General features: G+C 44.4%; 1 protein-coding gene across 1 annotated transcript; it reads right to left on the bottom strand.

Moving 5' to 3' along the window:
* Positions 1 to 225: 225 nt before the first annotated feature.
* LOC147087208 (putative G protein-coupled receptor 139) lies at positions 226 to 4385 on the bottom strand. Its single transcript, XM_085978090.1, has 2 exons — positions 4301 to 4385; positions 226 to 1130 (listed from the first exon to the last, which is right to left on the bottom strand). Exons 1-2 carry the CDS (start codon positions 4368 to 4370, stop codon positions 226 to 228), a joined length of 975 nt encoding a protein of 324 aa, XP_085834216.1. The 5' UTR covers positions 4371 to 4385.
* Positions 4386 to 16913: the final 12528 nt, after the last annotated feature.

The following is a 16913-nucleotide window of genomic DNA, read 5'->3' as shown; positions in this document are numbered from 1 at the left end:
ACGTTTCCATTCTGTCTCTCTCTCAGGTTCCCAGTTCTGACCTCTGCTTTTCTCTCTTTTTAGGGCTCACGCTATCTCACATTTTCACTTTTCACCTGTCTCTTTATGTATGTTTATCTGTCTATTTGTCCGTCTATCTATCTATCTATCTACCTATCTATCTATCTATCTATCTATCTATCTATCTATCTATCTATCTATCTATCTATCTATCTATCTATCTAACTATGGTTTAATTAATTTAACAATTCGCTTGAATGGGTATTTCACCGCGATCTTCAGCTCCTCTCTGAATTTATTCTGGGTCAGGACATAAATACACGTGTTGGTGCAGGAACTGAGAAGCTGAAGCATTGTTGCTGTCAGTTCTGTGATATAACGAGGGTCGGTGAAGGAGTAATAAAACCGAATATCTGAAATTCGCCGGTAAATGTTAAACAAAACCTGGGTCACCCACAACATTATAAAGCTGCCGGTTATGCTGAAGAGTAAAACAATGGATTTCTTTCGGTTTTCCATCTCTGGGTCCTTGTGATTCTCTCCATTGCTGCGGCCCCGGAGTCCCCTGCGGACTCTACTGGCCGCTAAAATACGTCTGACCGTCAGAGCATTGAGCAGCAAAATCAGGAAGAACGGTGCACAAGGCGTTAAAATGAGGTGCAACAACTCAAATGCTCCCCATGCAACGGAAGTGTAGAAGCTCGGTTGAATGGAACATTCCCAGGGAACATTATGAAATATATAGGCAGGTTCATATCTGAAGTACCAGGGGACAGACACTAAAAAGCCGAGCATGCTCACTGTCCCGATAACCACGACCGCAGTTTTCTCGGTGCAATATTTAGTTTTCAGCTTCTCACAACAAATGGCCACAAACCGATCAAAGGTGAAAGCGACTGTGAGCCAGACAGAAACCACCGTGGTTGCAAAACCCAAGAAGCCAACGAGACTGCACACAGGAGTAATGTTCAAGAATGAAAATGGGAAATAGATCAGAACAATCCACTTCAATACGGGATCAGTGATAACGACCAGGAGATCTGCCGCTGCCATTCCCACCAGGTAGTGAGTGATACATTTGGAGAGACCGCACTTTCCTCGGGACAGGATCACAATCGCCACCACGTTAACTGTAAGAGAGAGAAAAAGAAGCAGATAAATTACTGATCAGGCCTGGAGCCCAAGCAGCAGTTTGACAGGATCTGGGCTGAAATTTCCAGAATTGTTGCTGCATCGAACAGTGGAAACTCATTCATGGACCTGGGCAGCACTTTCCAGCAAGTAATATTTTTTAAAACACAATTATCGAGAATGAATTGTGAAATCCACACAGAAAGTGAATAAGCACCGGATACACTGGAAGGGCTGACTGAGGGCACATTGCCGGTGGGGAAGAGAAAAGGGGTTTTACAGAGTCGGAATCCAAAGTGTTAAATCTGGATTTGATCTCCAGACCGAGGGAAAGTGATTCAAGCGGGAAGGTTTGGGGACAGGTGGAGGTGCAGCTGGTTCGTTGCTCTGGGTTCAGAGAGCCGACAGGGGCTGGCATTAAACGGGAACGGCCGAGAGCCGCTGTGGTGTGTTTGAGGATTTGGATCAGATTGAAAGAGGCAGCTGCAGGCCGAGCCAGTGAGTGAGATTGAAGCGGAGAAAAGGAAAAGGACATGTGGGAGCTGCAGGGGAGTCAGGAGCACAGGTTTTGGGAAATCCTACAACCTGAAGCAACGGAGGAGGAGCTAGAGGATTCAATGCAGTCGGAGGAGAGGATGGCATTCACAGGGAGAGACGGTAGCAGAGTTAGTGGAAATCTAATTCATACATTTCAGTAACACAACTCAATTAATGCATTCAATCAGTAATGTCTGTGGTTACCGGTGTCGGTGAACGGTTCGTTGGTGTAAATTGTCATCAATATTTTTACTCAGCACATCAGTTGCATCAAATTCAAATGAGTTCAACCTCATTTTTTATTGAATTCAACTGATGTACAGCATTTACAATCCACGATTTAATAACTCATTATGATCAATAAATCATGGATCCTATTATTTAAATCAATAGAATTACGTGCAATAATAATTCATAACGTAAGGAAAAATAATATTTACCAAAACAGACTGAAGTGCTGACGGACAAACACACAACAATATAATCTCTCCCAATTTGACCACAACCTAATAACACATCTCTTACTTATAATTATACTTGAAGTTTCAGTAGCTCTCTCTCAATCACTTTCACTCTAACATTTGCTTCTCTCTTGCCTTCTCACTCTCTTTTTCTCTATACCTCCTCTATATATCCACACTGTCTGTGTTCTCTTTGTCAAAGCTCTCTCTCCCTCTCTCTTTCTCAGTTACTCCTTTATATTTCTGCACTGTCTGTGCCCTCTTTGTCAAAGCCCTCTGTCCCTCTCTCATTCTCTATCCCTCCTCTATATTTCCACACTGTCTGTGCTCTCTTTGTCAAAGCTCTCTCTCCCTCTTTCTTTCTCTATCCCGACTCTATATTTCTGCACTGTCTGTGCTCTCTTTGTCAAAGCTCTCTCTCCCTCTCTCTTTCTCAGTTACTCCTCTATATTTCTGCACTGTCTGTGCCCTCTTTGTCAAAGCTCTCTCTCCCTCTCTCTTTCTCAGTTCCTCCTCTATATTTCTTCAATATCTATACCCTCTTTTTCAAAGCTCTACCTCGCTCTCTCTATCTCTATTCCTCCTCTATATTTCTGCACTTTCTGTGCCCTCCTTGTCAAAGCTCTCTCTCCCTCTCTCTTTGTCCATTCCTCCTCTATATTTCTGCGCTGTCTGTGTTCTCTTTGTTAAAGCTCTCTCTCCCTCTCTCTTTCTCTATCCCTCCTCTATATTTCTGCGCTGTCTGTGTTCTCTTTGTTAAAGCTCTCTCTCCCTCTCTCTTTCTCTATCCCTCCTCTATATTTCTGCACTGTCTGTGCTCCCTTTGTCACAGCTCTCTCTCCCTCTCTCTTTCTCTATCCCTCCTCTAGATTTCTGCACTGTCAGTGCACTCTTTGTCACAGCTCTCTCTCCCTCTCTCTTTCTCTACCCCTCCTCTATAATTCCACACTGTCTGTGCTCTCTTTGTCAAAGCTCTCTCTCCCTCTTTCTTTCTCTATCCCTTCTCTATATTTCCACAATGTCTGTGCTCTCTTTCTCAAAGCTCTCTCTCCCTCTCGCTTTCTCTATCCATCCTCTATATTTCCACACTGTCATTGCTCGCTTTGTCAAAGCACTCTCTACTTCTCTCTTTCTATATCCCTCCTCTATATTTCCACACTGTCTGTAATCTCTCTGTCAAAGCTCATGTTCATATCCGATTCAATCCTAAAATCCTACGCCCAAATTCTGCTCACCAGCTCCTTGCTCAGTGATCGTATTATCAGCGTAAGTTTGTCCAATGGTGAACCGTTTAATGTTTATTCAGGGCACTCATTTCGCCACCTGTTCCTCTGCACAGTTAACTTCATCTGCAATGCAAGGAAGAGACAGACTCGAATGCCTCTTCCAGACAGAGCTGACAAAACTTGAAGTCCCTTCTCCGGTAATTATAAAATACAGCGTTAGATGGCGGGAATGTACAATTAACTCAACTCCAACCTCACCGCTGCTATCTATAAGCTCCGGATCAATAGAAGGGCTATTGATTCCAACAGATACAGTGCAAACTTATAAAACATAACCTCAAAACATTTCATTTTACAATGAGGTCCAGTGACAGTCAGTGAATCCATCGCCACTGAAGGAGAGAAGGAGATGTTAAAGAGACAGCAGCAATCTTAGTTCAGTCGACAGACCTCTGGAGCGCCGTCACATACACACACAGTGAAATAATATTTCATAACAGTGATAACCAATGCACACATTGAAATCACAGTCAAACTGAACCATGTTATCGGGGAGGGAATACATTGCACTCCCTCATTGTAACACTGACACCGTGAACTTTCTCATTATTAATCACTGAAAAAACATTTGCGGTAAAAATATTCCAGAACAGGGTAGTTCCACAAGATGAAACTGATAACAGCTAATACATACTCTTAGCCCAGGCAGCTGATTCAGTACAGATAATAATCCCAGAGCAATGCCAGGGCTGGATGTACAAAGATCATTACAGATATACTGCAGCTGCGACAAGACAGAAAGAGCAGAGATTGAGGACATTTCATTCTTCCACTGGTTGAAATGAACAGGCAGCTGTGTAAAACATGGAGAGAGTGAAACATTACCCAGTGCAGCAGCACAGTTAACACCGATTTACACCATTAGTAGCAAAGATACAGGCTTACCAGGAACTCCAACGGCTGCAAGGACAGTATAGTAAATGTCTTCTATCTGATAGATTACTGGATATCCCATTTCCGTGAGAAGCGGTGACTGCTGTTGGAGTGGAACCCACAGCTCCGGCAGACACACCGAGCTGATCCGTTCCAATGGGCCCTGATTTATACAGGGGATAAGTCTCCAATGACACAGTTATATCCCTGATCATTGCTATTATTTACAGTCACTTGAACAAACACATTACATCATTGACACTGATCCAATTAATGTGGTGGATAAAACACAAACATCTCAATGACCACAAGTTAATCACACCTCTCTGGGGAATAAGGCAGAAAGCTCTCACCTACAGGGCGGATCCAACAATAATGAGCGCCTTCATTTACAGTTTCCTGTAGTTGTATTGGCCACGTTCACTGCTATCGATCGATTATAATTGTTAATGATTTCTCCGCAGTGTACGCTGAACCCAGGGACTCGAGCAGACACGCTGCACTCTGTTCCTGGAGTTTCCCAGTTAAAATGTGAAGTTTCAGTCTCTGACTCAGGGACAGTTAAAGTCCATGTTCAGGATTTGAAACTAGAAATTACCGTGGATTATATTAGGATTCAGTAACTGAACGTGCCCCATTGACATTCCTCTCTCAGCTATTTTACAGCAGAAATTTACCTGTTTATTCTACATAGGTTAACGGCTCCAGTAAATTTAGAACAGTGCCAACAGCTGACTCCATTCTTCCTGTTCACTCCTGGCCGGAACCAAACCTCCACCTTCCATGAACTTCAACCGAACCCAAACTCTGCTGTCAACCTCCAGCCCTGCTCAAATCCCGCTTTCCCATCACTCTCGCCCTCACTGAGACTCATTGTCCCTCAGTCTGCCAACGACTTAAATGTAAATTCTCATCCTTGATTTAAATCCCTCCATGACCTCACCCCTCGCCATCTCCAACCTCGCCTCCGAACCAGCAGCAAACCCACCCGTGATCTCTCCATACCTCTGACACTGGCCTCTTTCGGTGGGGCTGCCCTCACTTGTTTCCAGTCTTACAGATCTGATCGTAGCCAGCGCATCTCCAGCAATGGATTCTCTTCCCATAGCAGCACATTTATCTCTGGAGTCTCTGAACTTTCGGTTCTTGCCTCTCCTCTTCTTCATCTACATGCTGACCTTTGTGACATCATCTACAGACATGTGGTCTGTTTCCACAAGTCTGCTGACAACATCCAACTCCGGCTCGCCGCCATCTCTTTCGACTCTCCACACCCTCTGTGTTATCAAACTGCAACAACCTGATTCCATGAGATGCTATTTACTCCAGTAAAATATTGGGAATAGCGTGGCCTTCATATTTGGCCCCAACGCAAACTCCATACCCTTGTCGCTGATTCCATCCTCATCCCTCGCTGTTGTCTCAGGCTGAGTATGAGGATTTTTAACCTCAGATCCCTATTCATCTCTCACCTGACAATCCGACCGAATATCATCTCCATCACAAGAGGCGTGTACTTCTGTCAGCATAACATGGCCGTCCTCTGCCCTGCCTCAGCTGAGACTGAAACCCTCAATCTTACATTTATCAACTGTAGAAACTCCGTCTCTCCTCTGCTCCGTTGCCTCTTATTTTCTCTGACCTTGGCCTCCCTTCTGATGTGACTCCCCTTGATATTTCCACGTTTACCTATCTGATCGGAGCAAGAGAATCTCCAGCAATGCTTTCTCTCCACAGCCACCACCCCACAGCTCCGTTCCCTTTGTTGCCTCTAAAGTATCGATCATCGGCCGCTCTTTGTCCTCATCTACATGCTCCATTTAGAGATTTCATCCATGGATATGCGATCAGCTTTTAAATGTACGCTGACGACAATCGTTTTAACTCCATCTCCTAGTACTGCAAAATCATGGAGTCATAGAATAGTTCATCCATTCGCCCCATCGAGGCTCTTTCGAAGAGCAATCCAGTTAGTCCCACTCTCCTGATGTTTTTCCACATCCCCACACTTGTTCCTCCATCAAGTGTTTTCCAATGCCCATCTGAAGCCGACTATTGAATCTGTATCCACCACACTATCAGGCAGTGCATTGCAAATCCTAACCACTCGTTGGATAAAACTGATTTTCCTCATGTCGACTCTGGTTCTTTCCCCAACCATCTTAAATATGTGTTCTAAGGCTTTCGACCCTTCAGCCAGTGGAAACAGTTTACCTTAATTTACTCTATCTGAAACCGCTCTAGATATAAAAAAAACTCTATGAAATCTCCTCCACCCTTCTCTGCTCTAAGGAGAACAACCCCAGCTTGGCCAGACCAGGTCAGAAGCAGGTTAACCTGGGGACTCCCCAAAACATTGGCACCTTCTATGAGGCCCAGGTTAGGAGTGTGATGGAATAACTTCCACTTACGTGGATGAGTGCAGATAGAACAACATTGTAAAAGCTGTATAACATCCAGGATGATGCAGCTCGCCTTATTGGCACCTCAACTACCACATTAAACATTCACTCCCTCCACCATCGGCGTACCGTGGCTGCAGTGTGGACCATCTACTAGTTGCACTGCAGCAACTCGCCGAGGCTTCTTCGGTAGCAGCTCCCAAACCCGAAACCTCTACCACCTAGAAGCACAGTGGAGCGGGAGCATGGGAATACCATCGCCTGCAAGCTCCCCTATAAGTTACGCACCATCCTGACTTGGAAGTATATCGCTGATCCTTCATCGTCGCTGGGTAAAATTCCTGGAACTTCCTCCCTAACAGCACTGTGGGTGTGAATTCACCACAGGGACTGCAGCGGTTCAAGAAGCTGGCTCTTCACCAACTTCTCAAGGGCAACTAGGGACGGAAATAAATGCCATCGATGCCCACTTCCAATGAACGATTAAAACGTACATTATCCAATCTATCCACGTAACTGCAACTCCTCATCTCTGGATCCTATATAGTAAATACCTCCGGTACCCTCTGCAATGCTTCACGTCCTTCCTAAGTTGCAGTGCCGAGAATTGGGCAAAACACTCCACCTGCCCCCATTTATATAGGTTTAACATACCGTTCTGGTGTTTGTAATCTACGCCTATGTTTATAAAGCCCAGGACTGCTTAGGCTTTATCAGCTGCTTGGTTACACGGTCCTGTCACCTTCAAAGATTTGTGCCCAAACTCCCATCGAACTTTCTCTTCTTGTACCCCCGTTAAAATTCTATCATTCTCGATCCCCCTCCCCACCGCACATCCTACCACCTCCACTCTGTCACCATGTCGTCTGACTACTGGGCCAACATTCCTTTTTGGATGCATCACAAATTTTTCGATGCACACATTGACAAGACTGAAGCCTGCATCTTTAGTCCCAGGCACCTGCTTTATATCATAACCATAAGTTCCACCTTAGCTGTTAGCTCAGAATGACACTTGTTGAACATTATTTATGCTTCAGTCCTATTTGTCATTCCATAGCAATGATGCCCTACGTAAACCTCCATTGCATCCTCATACAATCCGATATCAAAATGCTCATCAATGCCTGATGAATAAACTGACACCGACCGGTACAACATGCAGCTCTGCAGTGTAAGGGCGCAGACCGTTACAACACACAGCCCTGCAGTGCAAAAACACAGACCTGTACAACACACAGACCTGCAGTGTAAGGACTCAGACCTGTACAACATCCAGCCCTGCAGTGTAAGGACATAGACCTGTACAACACACAGCCCTGCAGTGTAAGGACACAGACCTGTACAACATTCAGCCCTGCACTGAAAGATCACAGAGCTTTAAAAAAGAAGTAGCCTTATGAAAAATGCCAGAAAAAAGATTACGTTAATAACCAGGAACATTATGTAAAGTACAGGAGGGAATTGAAAAAGTTAATACGGGTGGCAAAGACATGCTACAATAAAATTGTGTCAAAAGGTGCGTCAGCGGGAGGCTCCGAATGAAAAACAACAAAGAGTGACGTTTTAGAGGAGCAGACAGGTGATTGGTTAGTGAGTGTTGCAGCTCTGTTTTGCTCTCTATGTTAGCGAAGGGGGGAAATTAAGAGCTGATAAACAATAACTTGCTAGTATTATTAAATTACTAAATTAAACTAAATAAAATGATACAACAATTAACCAGAAAAATATCGATTGAATAAAATCATTAACTAATAATTAATAAATAAAACAAGTTTTGTGATGGTAGGACAGGTGGTGTGTCGTAACTGCAGCGACTGGATTCTGTGGAGAGCATCACGATCCCGAGCCACCACATCTGCAGTAAGTCTCTGCAACTCGAGGAACTTGGGCTCAGAATTGTTGAGCCGGAATACGAGCTTAAGACATTGCCATGCAGAATGGATGGGGAGAATGATCTGGTCACTTAATTCCAGGAGGCAGTCACAGCCTTCAGATTAAGTAGCACTTTAGATTTCGTCAGTTGTCAGGGACAGGAAGTAGTGACTGCGATTCAGGAAGGTTTGGGGAACCAGGATGTAGTGATGGATGAGCCTCTGCCTGGACCTTTTCCAACAGGGACAAGGTAATTTCTACCTGTATGGATGAGAAAAAAGAATGCAGGGAGGATGGGCAAACTGACCACGGCACTGTGGTTCCTTAGGATAGGGTGTAACCATAGGATTTAGTAAAAATTATTAAGATTCTATAACCATTTTTACATAACTATAATATGTGAAATTGTATGTTAAAAGCATACAAGCCTGTATAAAATCGCGAATGGCTGAGAGCAAAGCAGGATGGGAAATTATGCCAACCTGACTAAAAACACTGCTGAGTTTACAATTAATGAAGTAATGGAATGTAGTGCTAAGTTTATGGAGACGAGGAATTCAGCAATATTATGCGTAAAGAGATAAGAACTAGAGAGGGAGATAGGAGTTGGATACATCCTTCAGTAGTATAGCTATAGGATGGAGAGTCTGTTTAGAAAATGTTCAAGGAAATCCTTTGTGCAAAGTGAACATCTAAGATAAGGATACTTAGTAATGCATAGAGACAAAACTACTGGGATCAACCTGGTCATAAAATGGCTACCGAGGGAAGCAAGACTTTTTACCTGGTGTCAGAGGGTTAATTACTGCCACGTAGGCAAAACGAGAGGTAAAAGGATATAAAGATTCAGGTTTTGAACATCGAAAGCAGCGCACCATGTAGCCAGAGATTGATAGCAGCTTCGGTCAACAGAACACAGCGAGATACCAAGGAAGCGAGCTTCGGTCAACAGAACACTGCAAAATCCCAAGGAAGCGAGCTTCGGTCAACAGAACACAGCAAAATCCCAAGGAAGCGAGCTTTGGTCAACAGAACACAGCAAACTCCCAAGGAAGCGAGCTTCAGTCAACAGAGCACAGCAACATAAAATCAGGAGACCACGCAGCAGTCACTGGGAAGGAACGCCGAGTTCGAGGAACAGACTCTGACTATCTCCTTGTTCAGTACTACTGATTTGTACTGGATGTTTAATGTTTAATAAACCTGTTTAACTGATACACAATATAGCTGAACCCGGAGTGGTTTGTGTAGTCACGGACACATTATTATAAGAGCTTTTAAAAGCTACAGATTGGCTCCCAACGTGGGGTAGTGAATATTAATTGAGATCAGGTCTATTGTGCATAAGGCAGGCGTTTGGATTTTCGTTTGGCTTTTCGTCTGATCAATTAAAGTTGTTGTGAAAGGTTAGGTTATCTATCAGATAGTGTCTCTTTAAGTTGATATTAGAATGTCGAGTGAGATTGTTTTTTTTAGATTATAAAGCGAAGTTAATGAAGAAGTGCGATGATGCACAATTGCAGCCATTGATAGTAGAATGTCTAACAAAGGATGTGAGAGTATCTTTGGAGGACGTTTTTGCATTCATTGAAAAGCAAGTTAAGGAGAAGTGATGGAAGGCGGATAGGGCAGTGCAGCTACTGATCTATGCCGCAGTGTATTGTGTGGAACAAGATAAAGAAACCTTCCTAGAAATGGAAGATGATCAGGATGAATTAGGAAAAGACAAACTACGGGTGATACAAGACAATCTAACGTTTACGGGTGCAAACTCGCAGCATGTAGAGGAGAATTTAACGTTTCAGTGGGAAAAGTTAAGAGAGAATCTAACGTTACAGAGTGAAAAGTCAAAATCGGAGAAAGAAGCCTTAGAGTTAAAAAACAAGAATACAATTCTTCAGGGACATGTCGGTGACTCGGCAGCAATAATGCAGCAACAGATTATTAACACCGTTCACGCCAGCGCTGCAATGCAGAACCTTGAAGAGGCTAAAAGCCAAATAGCCTTCTGAACAAAAGATAATGGCCCAGAAATTCGGGTCCCAACACGTGAGTATGCACGGAGCAATCACGCATGGACCAAATGGAACTGCCGGTATCTTGCATGCACTACGCATGCGCGGAAAGCCGGCACTTCCGTTCATCTGAACGAAGGGGTTCAGAGGTCGAACACATGCGTGCGGGAGTCTGTGCGTGCGTGTTGAACTTCCTTTTTTTTACAGGTTTTTCCGTGCACATAAGTCTCTACATTTTAGAAATGTAATAACCAGGCATAAGGACGTCATTTTAAAAGGTAAGTGGTCAATTACTTAAAATTGAAATTTTTTTTCCACAGGTTTAATATTTTTAAATACTTTAATCTAAGGTAGGTGTATTTTTAGCTCCGCTTTAAAAAAATTATTATTTTTTTTAAATTTAAATTATTGTTCAAATTGTTATGTAATGTTATTTATAATTTATTTAAAAAGTGTGATGTGTTTAAAAAAATTATTTGAAGGTTAACTACTGTTTTGGTGGCTGGAGTATACATAAGGTTGACAGGTCTGTCTGTCAATCATATGAATGGGCTTTTACCCGCTCCAATTGGTTGCCCATGGCTCAAGTGATCCCAGTGGACGCATTGCACTAACTACGCCGCTGGATCACGCAAGCGCAGCATGCCGGGAGCTGGACCGGGCCACAGAGAGGAAATCCACGCAGGCCCAAGCCTCAAATGTCGGTGCGCTAGTTTAGTGTAGGTCGGGGGCTTTCACCTGCGGGAAGCCCCCGACCCGAATTTCTGGGCCATTGACTGCCTGATCAGTCAACTAAATGAGTCACGAGGGTCCCTTAGAGAGGCTCTTCAGTGTCCCCACAGGGAGTTAGACCACCAACAATGCCACAGTACTATACAACAATTAGAAAAACTGTTGGGGAAACAATGGGCTGGAACAGTGGCAGTTACAGGAATAGACTCCCCCGGGTGTTGCGATCAGCAATACGAGAGGTTAAATGGACAGCTATTCTCTCACTTGCAGTCTGCTTCCCAAAAGTCCCCCATCTCGTATGCCACCAATAACTTGGCTGGGAGGGCCCCAGCCTACGCGAATAACAGTATAAAAACCTCAGTGAGCGAGCCTGTACTTGTTAAAGCCCCAGTTAAAATTCTGACCCGCACCCAAGTGATTCCTAACCCACCACCAGCACCAGCTGCGGTAGCTGATAAAGCTCAAGCAGCACAAGCAGTACCACCAGCGGCAGGCCCTCCGGGAATGTTGTGGGCAGGTACTTACGAACGATCCAAGCCCCTGAACTATGCAGAGTTACAGGGATGTGGGCAGCAATTCGGACCAGTTAACCCACATAAATGCTGTATAGAGCTAAGGCAACGTACAGTGGCATTCCGGAATTAACACCCCAATTTTGAGGATAGTGACATGAAAAATGTTGTACTGTCTACCCTGACTCCGGATATATGGACCAGTCTCCCATTCCTGGCATTTAATGTGGGAAATACCCTAAATGCTTTAATCACATACATAAAGACAGCTCTAGGTTTGGATACTATTGATTTGGTCCAGGAATTAAACCAGACCCAACAAGGGGCTCATGAGACCCCTGCTGCAATCGGGGATCGGTTGTACACTATTGATGAGATGACACAGGCCCGCCCCAATGCTGATGCATTAAACGGGAAAGATGAAGCAGCATTTAAGACAATATACTTAAAGAATATTCAGACCTCACTGCGAACAGCCTTGGGGCACACTGTCACCCACAACTCACAGCGGACCAACCTATTAAGAGATGCTACTTCTGAATGGGATTATGTAAAATTCAGGTCCGGACACCAATAACAGAAACGCCAGTGAATGTAGTTCAGGGGCCTCAGGCCCCTCCGGTGTCCAACTCCTGAAGAAAACAGTTCATATGTTATAACTGTGGAAACGTGTGATACTTTGCAAAGGATTGGCAGAATCCGAGACAGACAGGCTCAGGAGGTGGGAGGAAGAATAATAATTACTCGAAATATGGTTCGTCCCGCTCACCCAATCCAATGGACTGTAAAATAGATGCCCTAGACTCACAAAAGGAGAGAATAATGCAAACTCTTGCATTGAACCAGAGTTCGGGGAGTCCAGTGGCTCCAGCCATGAGCTCATTATTCCCACCCTCACCACCGCCCCAACAATTTAATGGCCCACAATGACGGAGTCCCACCCCACTGGCCTGGTCTGAAGTGGGGTTCAGACGAGATGGCCATGGTCGACCAGTTTTCTCAGCTTTGCTGCCTGCGGGCCGACAGCTGACTATGCTAATAATCACTGGGTTATCTGTTACAATCCTGCATTCCCCAGACACCGAACTCCAACTTGAAATAGGCAAAAGTAGCGTCGTCATAACGGGAGTCACCGGTGCACAAGCACCCGTATATCCAGGGGAGGCACTTAGTATTTACCTTGAGACCTTCCCCGTAAAAATACCGATCCATTGTATATGTGTATGACAAATAGAATGGGAATACTTGGGAATGATACCCTAAGGGGAATGACAGCTATTATAGATTACAATCAGAACTGTATATGCTTTGAACCTAAACCAGGAGACATAGTGCAGATTTCAGACGCTCACGGTGTTTGCTATAAAGAAGCCTGAGCAGATCACGCTGCCGAAACATTCCCTGCCTGTTGTTAAATCCTTAGTGACCAAACATGCAGCTGCCTTTGCTATATCTGAACACGACTGCGGGAGAAAGGAAGGGGAAACACAAATTAATGAGCCACTCCATCGTGCAGGCAACTGGTACCCGATTCCCCGAGAAAGTATTTTGTATTTGCGAACAGCCATTGTCTCATTAGAAGAACAGGGTCGTTTGCCACTAATTCCCCTGCATGGCCGGTAAGGAAGCCAGATGGATCGTGGAGGCTTACTATTGATTACCGAGCCCTAAACAAAGCTTCCCCACGTCAGAGTCCGACTGTTAGTCGAGCCCCTTCTCTGTTAACATCCATACCCACCAAGGCCACAGTCTTCTCTGCTCTAGGCATAGCGAATGGTTTCTGGAGTACTCCTGTTGCTCAGGAGAACCAGCATAAATTTGCGTTCACTTTTGAAGGGCAGGGCTACACATTTAAGTGTTAACCGCAGGGGCTTCATAACTCGCCATCGATCTTTCATCAATAAATGGCACAAGAGTTAAAGATTTTTCTAAACCATCGGTCCATCTACAGTATGTTGATGACCTGCTCCTTGCTACTGAAACAATGGAGGAATACCTAGAACTTCTAGATGAATTGATAGGGTTAGTACAGAAGGCAGGGCTCAAAGTAAATCCAAAAAAGGCTCAGCTGGCAAATGATGAGGTTACATTTTTGGGAGTAAAATTTTCAGAAAACGGCCTGTGTCTGGACGATCTAAATGTAGAGACTTTTCAGCGGCTTTCACTGCCAGTTTCAAAGACTGCACTGCGATCCTTTCTAGGCCTGGTTGGATATCAATGAAATGTTATTCCGAACTTTGCAGACTTGGCTAAACCTTTGTATGATCTTTTAAAGGGCGACGTGGAAGAGATACAACCCGTATCGGGAGAACACCATTCTGCTGCGGTTAGTGCTTTGAAACGAGTCAAGATACAGGCTACAGCTCTCATTTCCCCGGATCATATTCAGCCCCTTCACCTTGAAGTAGGCTCCACCCCTTCCAGCTAAAGTGCCATTTTAAGTCAGAACCAGGCAATTAATGAGATACTACACCCCATCGCTTATGCCTCACATATCTTACGAGGGCTAGAAGGCACATTCTCAGTGTGTGATCGGCACCGGTTGGCAATATTTTGGGCTGTCAATCATTTTACTTATATCAGCGGACTACAGAAAGTGATTTTGCATTTACCACACACGCCCCTTAATCTGCTGCTAAAACCAAGTGAGACTAAGATGCCCTCTCAGCGAATCATACCTTTCTCCTAAACGAACTACACTGATACCCCTTATGCTCGCCTATGAGGGAAGCTTACACCAGTGTCCATTCCCAGTACTAGATATGGAACCAAATCCAATAAAGGCTAATGTCATACCTGGAACTTGAAATGTGTACATAGACGGATCATCATACTATGTGGATGGCCAAACTATAACTGGATGTGCCCTCATTGATATGGACACCCCAAAATTGCCGGTGGGATTTCACGTTCCCGCCCAATCCTCTCAACAAGCAGAAGTAATTGTAGTAATTCTCGCCACTCACTACACAATTACGGATGAAACTAATATCTGGTCCGACAGCAGCTACGTCTGGCCCTTCCCCTATATCATACAAATGATTTTTGCTCATCAGATGGTAATTCTTTATTACATTCTGCTCTTCTCTGTAAGCTATGGGAAGTGCTCCAGGAGCGATTCGCCCCTTGTCATGTAGGAAAGGTAGCAGCCCATCAGAAAGCTTGATCCCCCACTCCTTGGTAACCTAGCAGCGGATCGCCTTGTTAACAGTCTATCCAATACCTTGGTGGGTGATGAATGACACACAGGCACCCGTAGTGGTAGCGGTTACCAAAGTTATAACCATTGATCTCTTGGCCATGCAGGACTCACATACACCCTATGCACAAGTAATAGCCTAGCATGAGCAAGGGCGCCCATTATCTGCACCAGCCTCATGGGCAGACTTAACTTTAGTACAACATGGTGCGGTTAAAAACCCTCCCCTGCTCATGGCGAGGAATATAGAGGGAGACTTAGTAGTTTGCATTCCTCCCCAATTGAAGGAAGAGATTCTGGTCCTTTTCCATTCTCACCCTACAGCGGGACATTGCTCAGTGGCCACTACACTCCAAAACGTATTACCCATTTGTTGGTGGCCTGAAAAGGAGCAGCATGTGGAACAATATGTTAATCGCTGCCTGCCATGCCGACAAACAAACCCTCCTTCATATTCTAATCACTCCTTACTTAGGTCACAGCCTCCTACCGAGGGACCATGGACACACCTGCAGATTGACTTTATTGGCCCGCTAACAATATCCAAGTGTAACTACGAGTTCACACACGTTGTCATTGTTCAGTTCACTAAATGTTTGGAGGCGTTTCCCACAAGAAATAATACAGCACGCACAGCAGCCCGAATTCTATGGAGTGAGGTGTTCTGTAGGTGGGGATTATCACTACAAGTGGATAGCGATTAGGGTCCACACTATACGGGGGCAGTTTTCACAACCCCACAAGAAATGTTACAATAAAATATCATTTGCACATTGCCCACCATCCACAATCATCAGGGATCGTGGAGTGGTGGAATCGAACTTTAAAGACAATGTTGCAGAAGTTGTGTACTGAACACCCCACTCAATGGACTGACATGTTGCCCTTATGCTTAATGGCAATACGTTCAGCCCCACACGAGACTACGAGGGTAAAGCCATATGAAGCCATGACTGGGAGGCAGATGCAAATACCAGGACATCAAACACTGGGGAATAATACAACTTTAAAATTGCAACCATGTAGCCAAAAATGGTTACAAACCCTGATATATTATATGGCCGAGGTGAACAGAATAGTGTCCATTGACACAGGCAAATCACGTGAACAAATCAAGCGATATTATGATAAGAGGGTCAACCATTTCAGTATGATGTTGGAGACCAAGTGATGTTACGAAATTTCTCTCCAAGGAAACACTCATTCGAGGTAAAATGGACAGGCCTGCATACCTTAGCAGATAAAAGAAATCCAGCTGTGTAACATAGAAACATTGAAACATAGAAGATAGGAGCAGGAGAAGGCCGTTCGGCCCCTCGAGCGTGCTCTGCCACTTAATTAGATCATGGCTGATCATCCGAATTCAGAAACCTGCCCCTGCTTTCTCCCCATATCCCTTGATCCATTTAGCCTCAAGAAATATATCTATCTACCTCTTGAATATATTTAATGAATTGGCCTCAACTGCCCTGTGTGGTAGAGAATTCCATAGGTTTACCACTCTCTGGGTGAAGAAATTCCTCCTCAACTCAGTCCTAAATGGCTTACCCCTTATCCAGTGTACCTACTGAATGTTCCATATGGTCCAAAGGGAGAATGTAAACGTAAATGGATCCATATCAGCCAGATGGAAACTGTTACGAATTAAGATGTTACATTCTGGTCTACCCACAGATCAGAGATGTAGCGCTGCTAACTGATATTGATGATTGGATGTGCAGTGAAACTTCTGGAGGTACATCTGTACACTGGGCGAAGGAGGCAAATGCGCCCCATTCCCCATCTATGGAATGGAACCTCCAATCATTGGTGGACATAAACAATCAAAAGACCGTAATGGTACATCTGAGACATATAAGGAAGATGTTCACGTTTGGATTTGAAATAGTA

This window comes from Somniosus microcephalus, unplaced genomic scaffold, assembly GCF_052327205.1.
Source record: "Somniosus microcephalus isolate GS21.2 unplaced genomic scaffold, FLI_Smic_1.0 unresolved_chr6, whole genome shotgun sequence".
Taxonomy (NCBI): domain Eukaryota; kingdom Metazoa; phylum Chordata; class Chondrichthyes; order Squaliformes; family Somniosidae; genus Somniosus; species Somniosus microcephalus.
This window is presented reverse-complemented; position numbering and strand designations above follow the sequence as displayed.

Bases quoted from the DNA above. Each gene is read 5' to 3' on its own strand.
- LOC147087208 (XM_085978090.1), bottom strand. From the start codon at position 4,370: ATGGGATATCCAGTAATCTATCAGATAGAAGACATTTACTATACTGTC. The intron at 1,131-4,300 runs GTAAGCCTGTAT...TCTCTCTTACAG, and splicing joins TGCAGCCGTTGGAGTTCCTG to TTAACGTGGTGGCGATTGTG.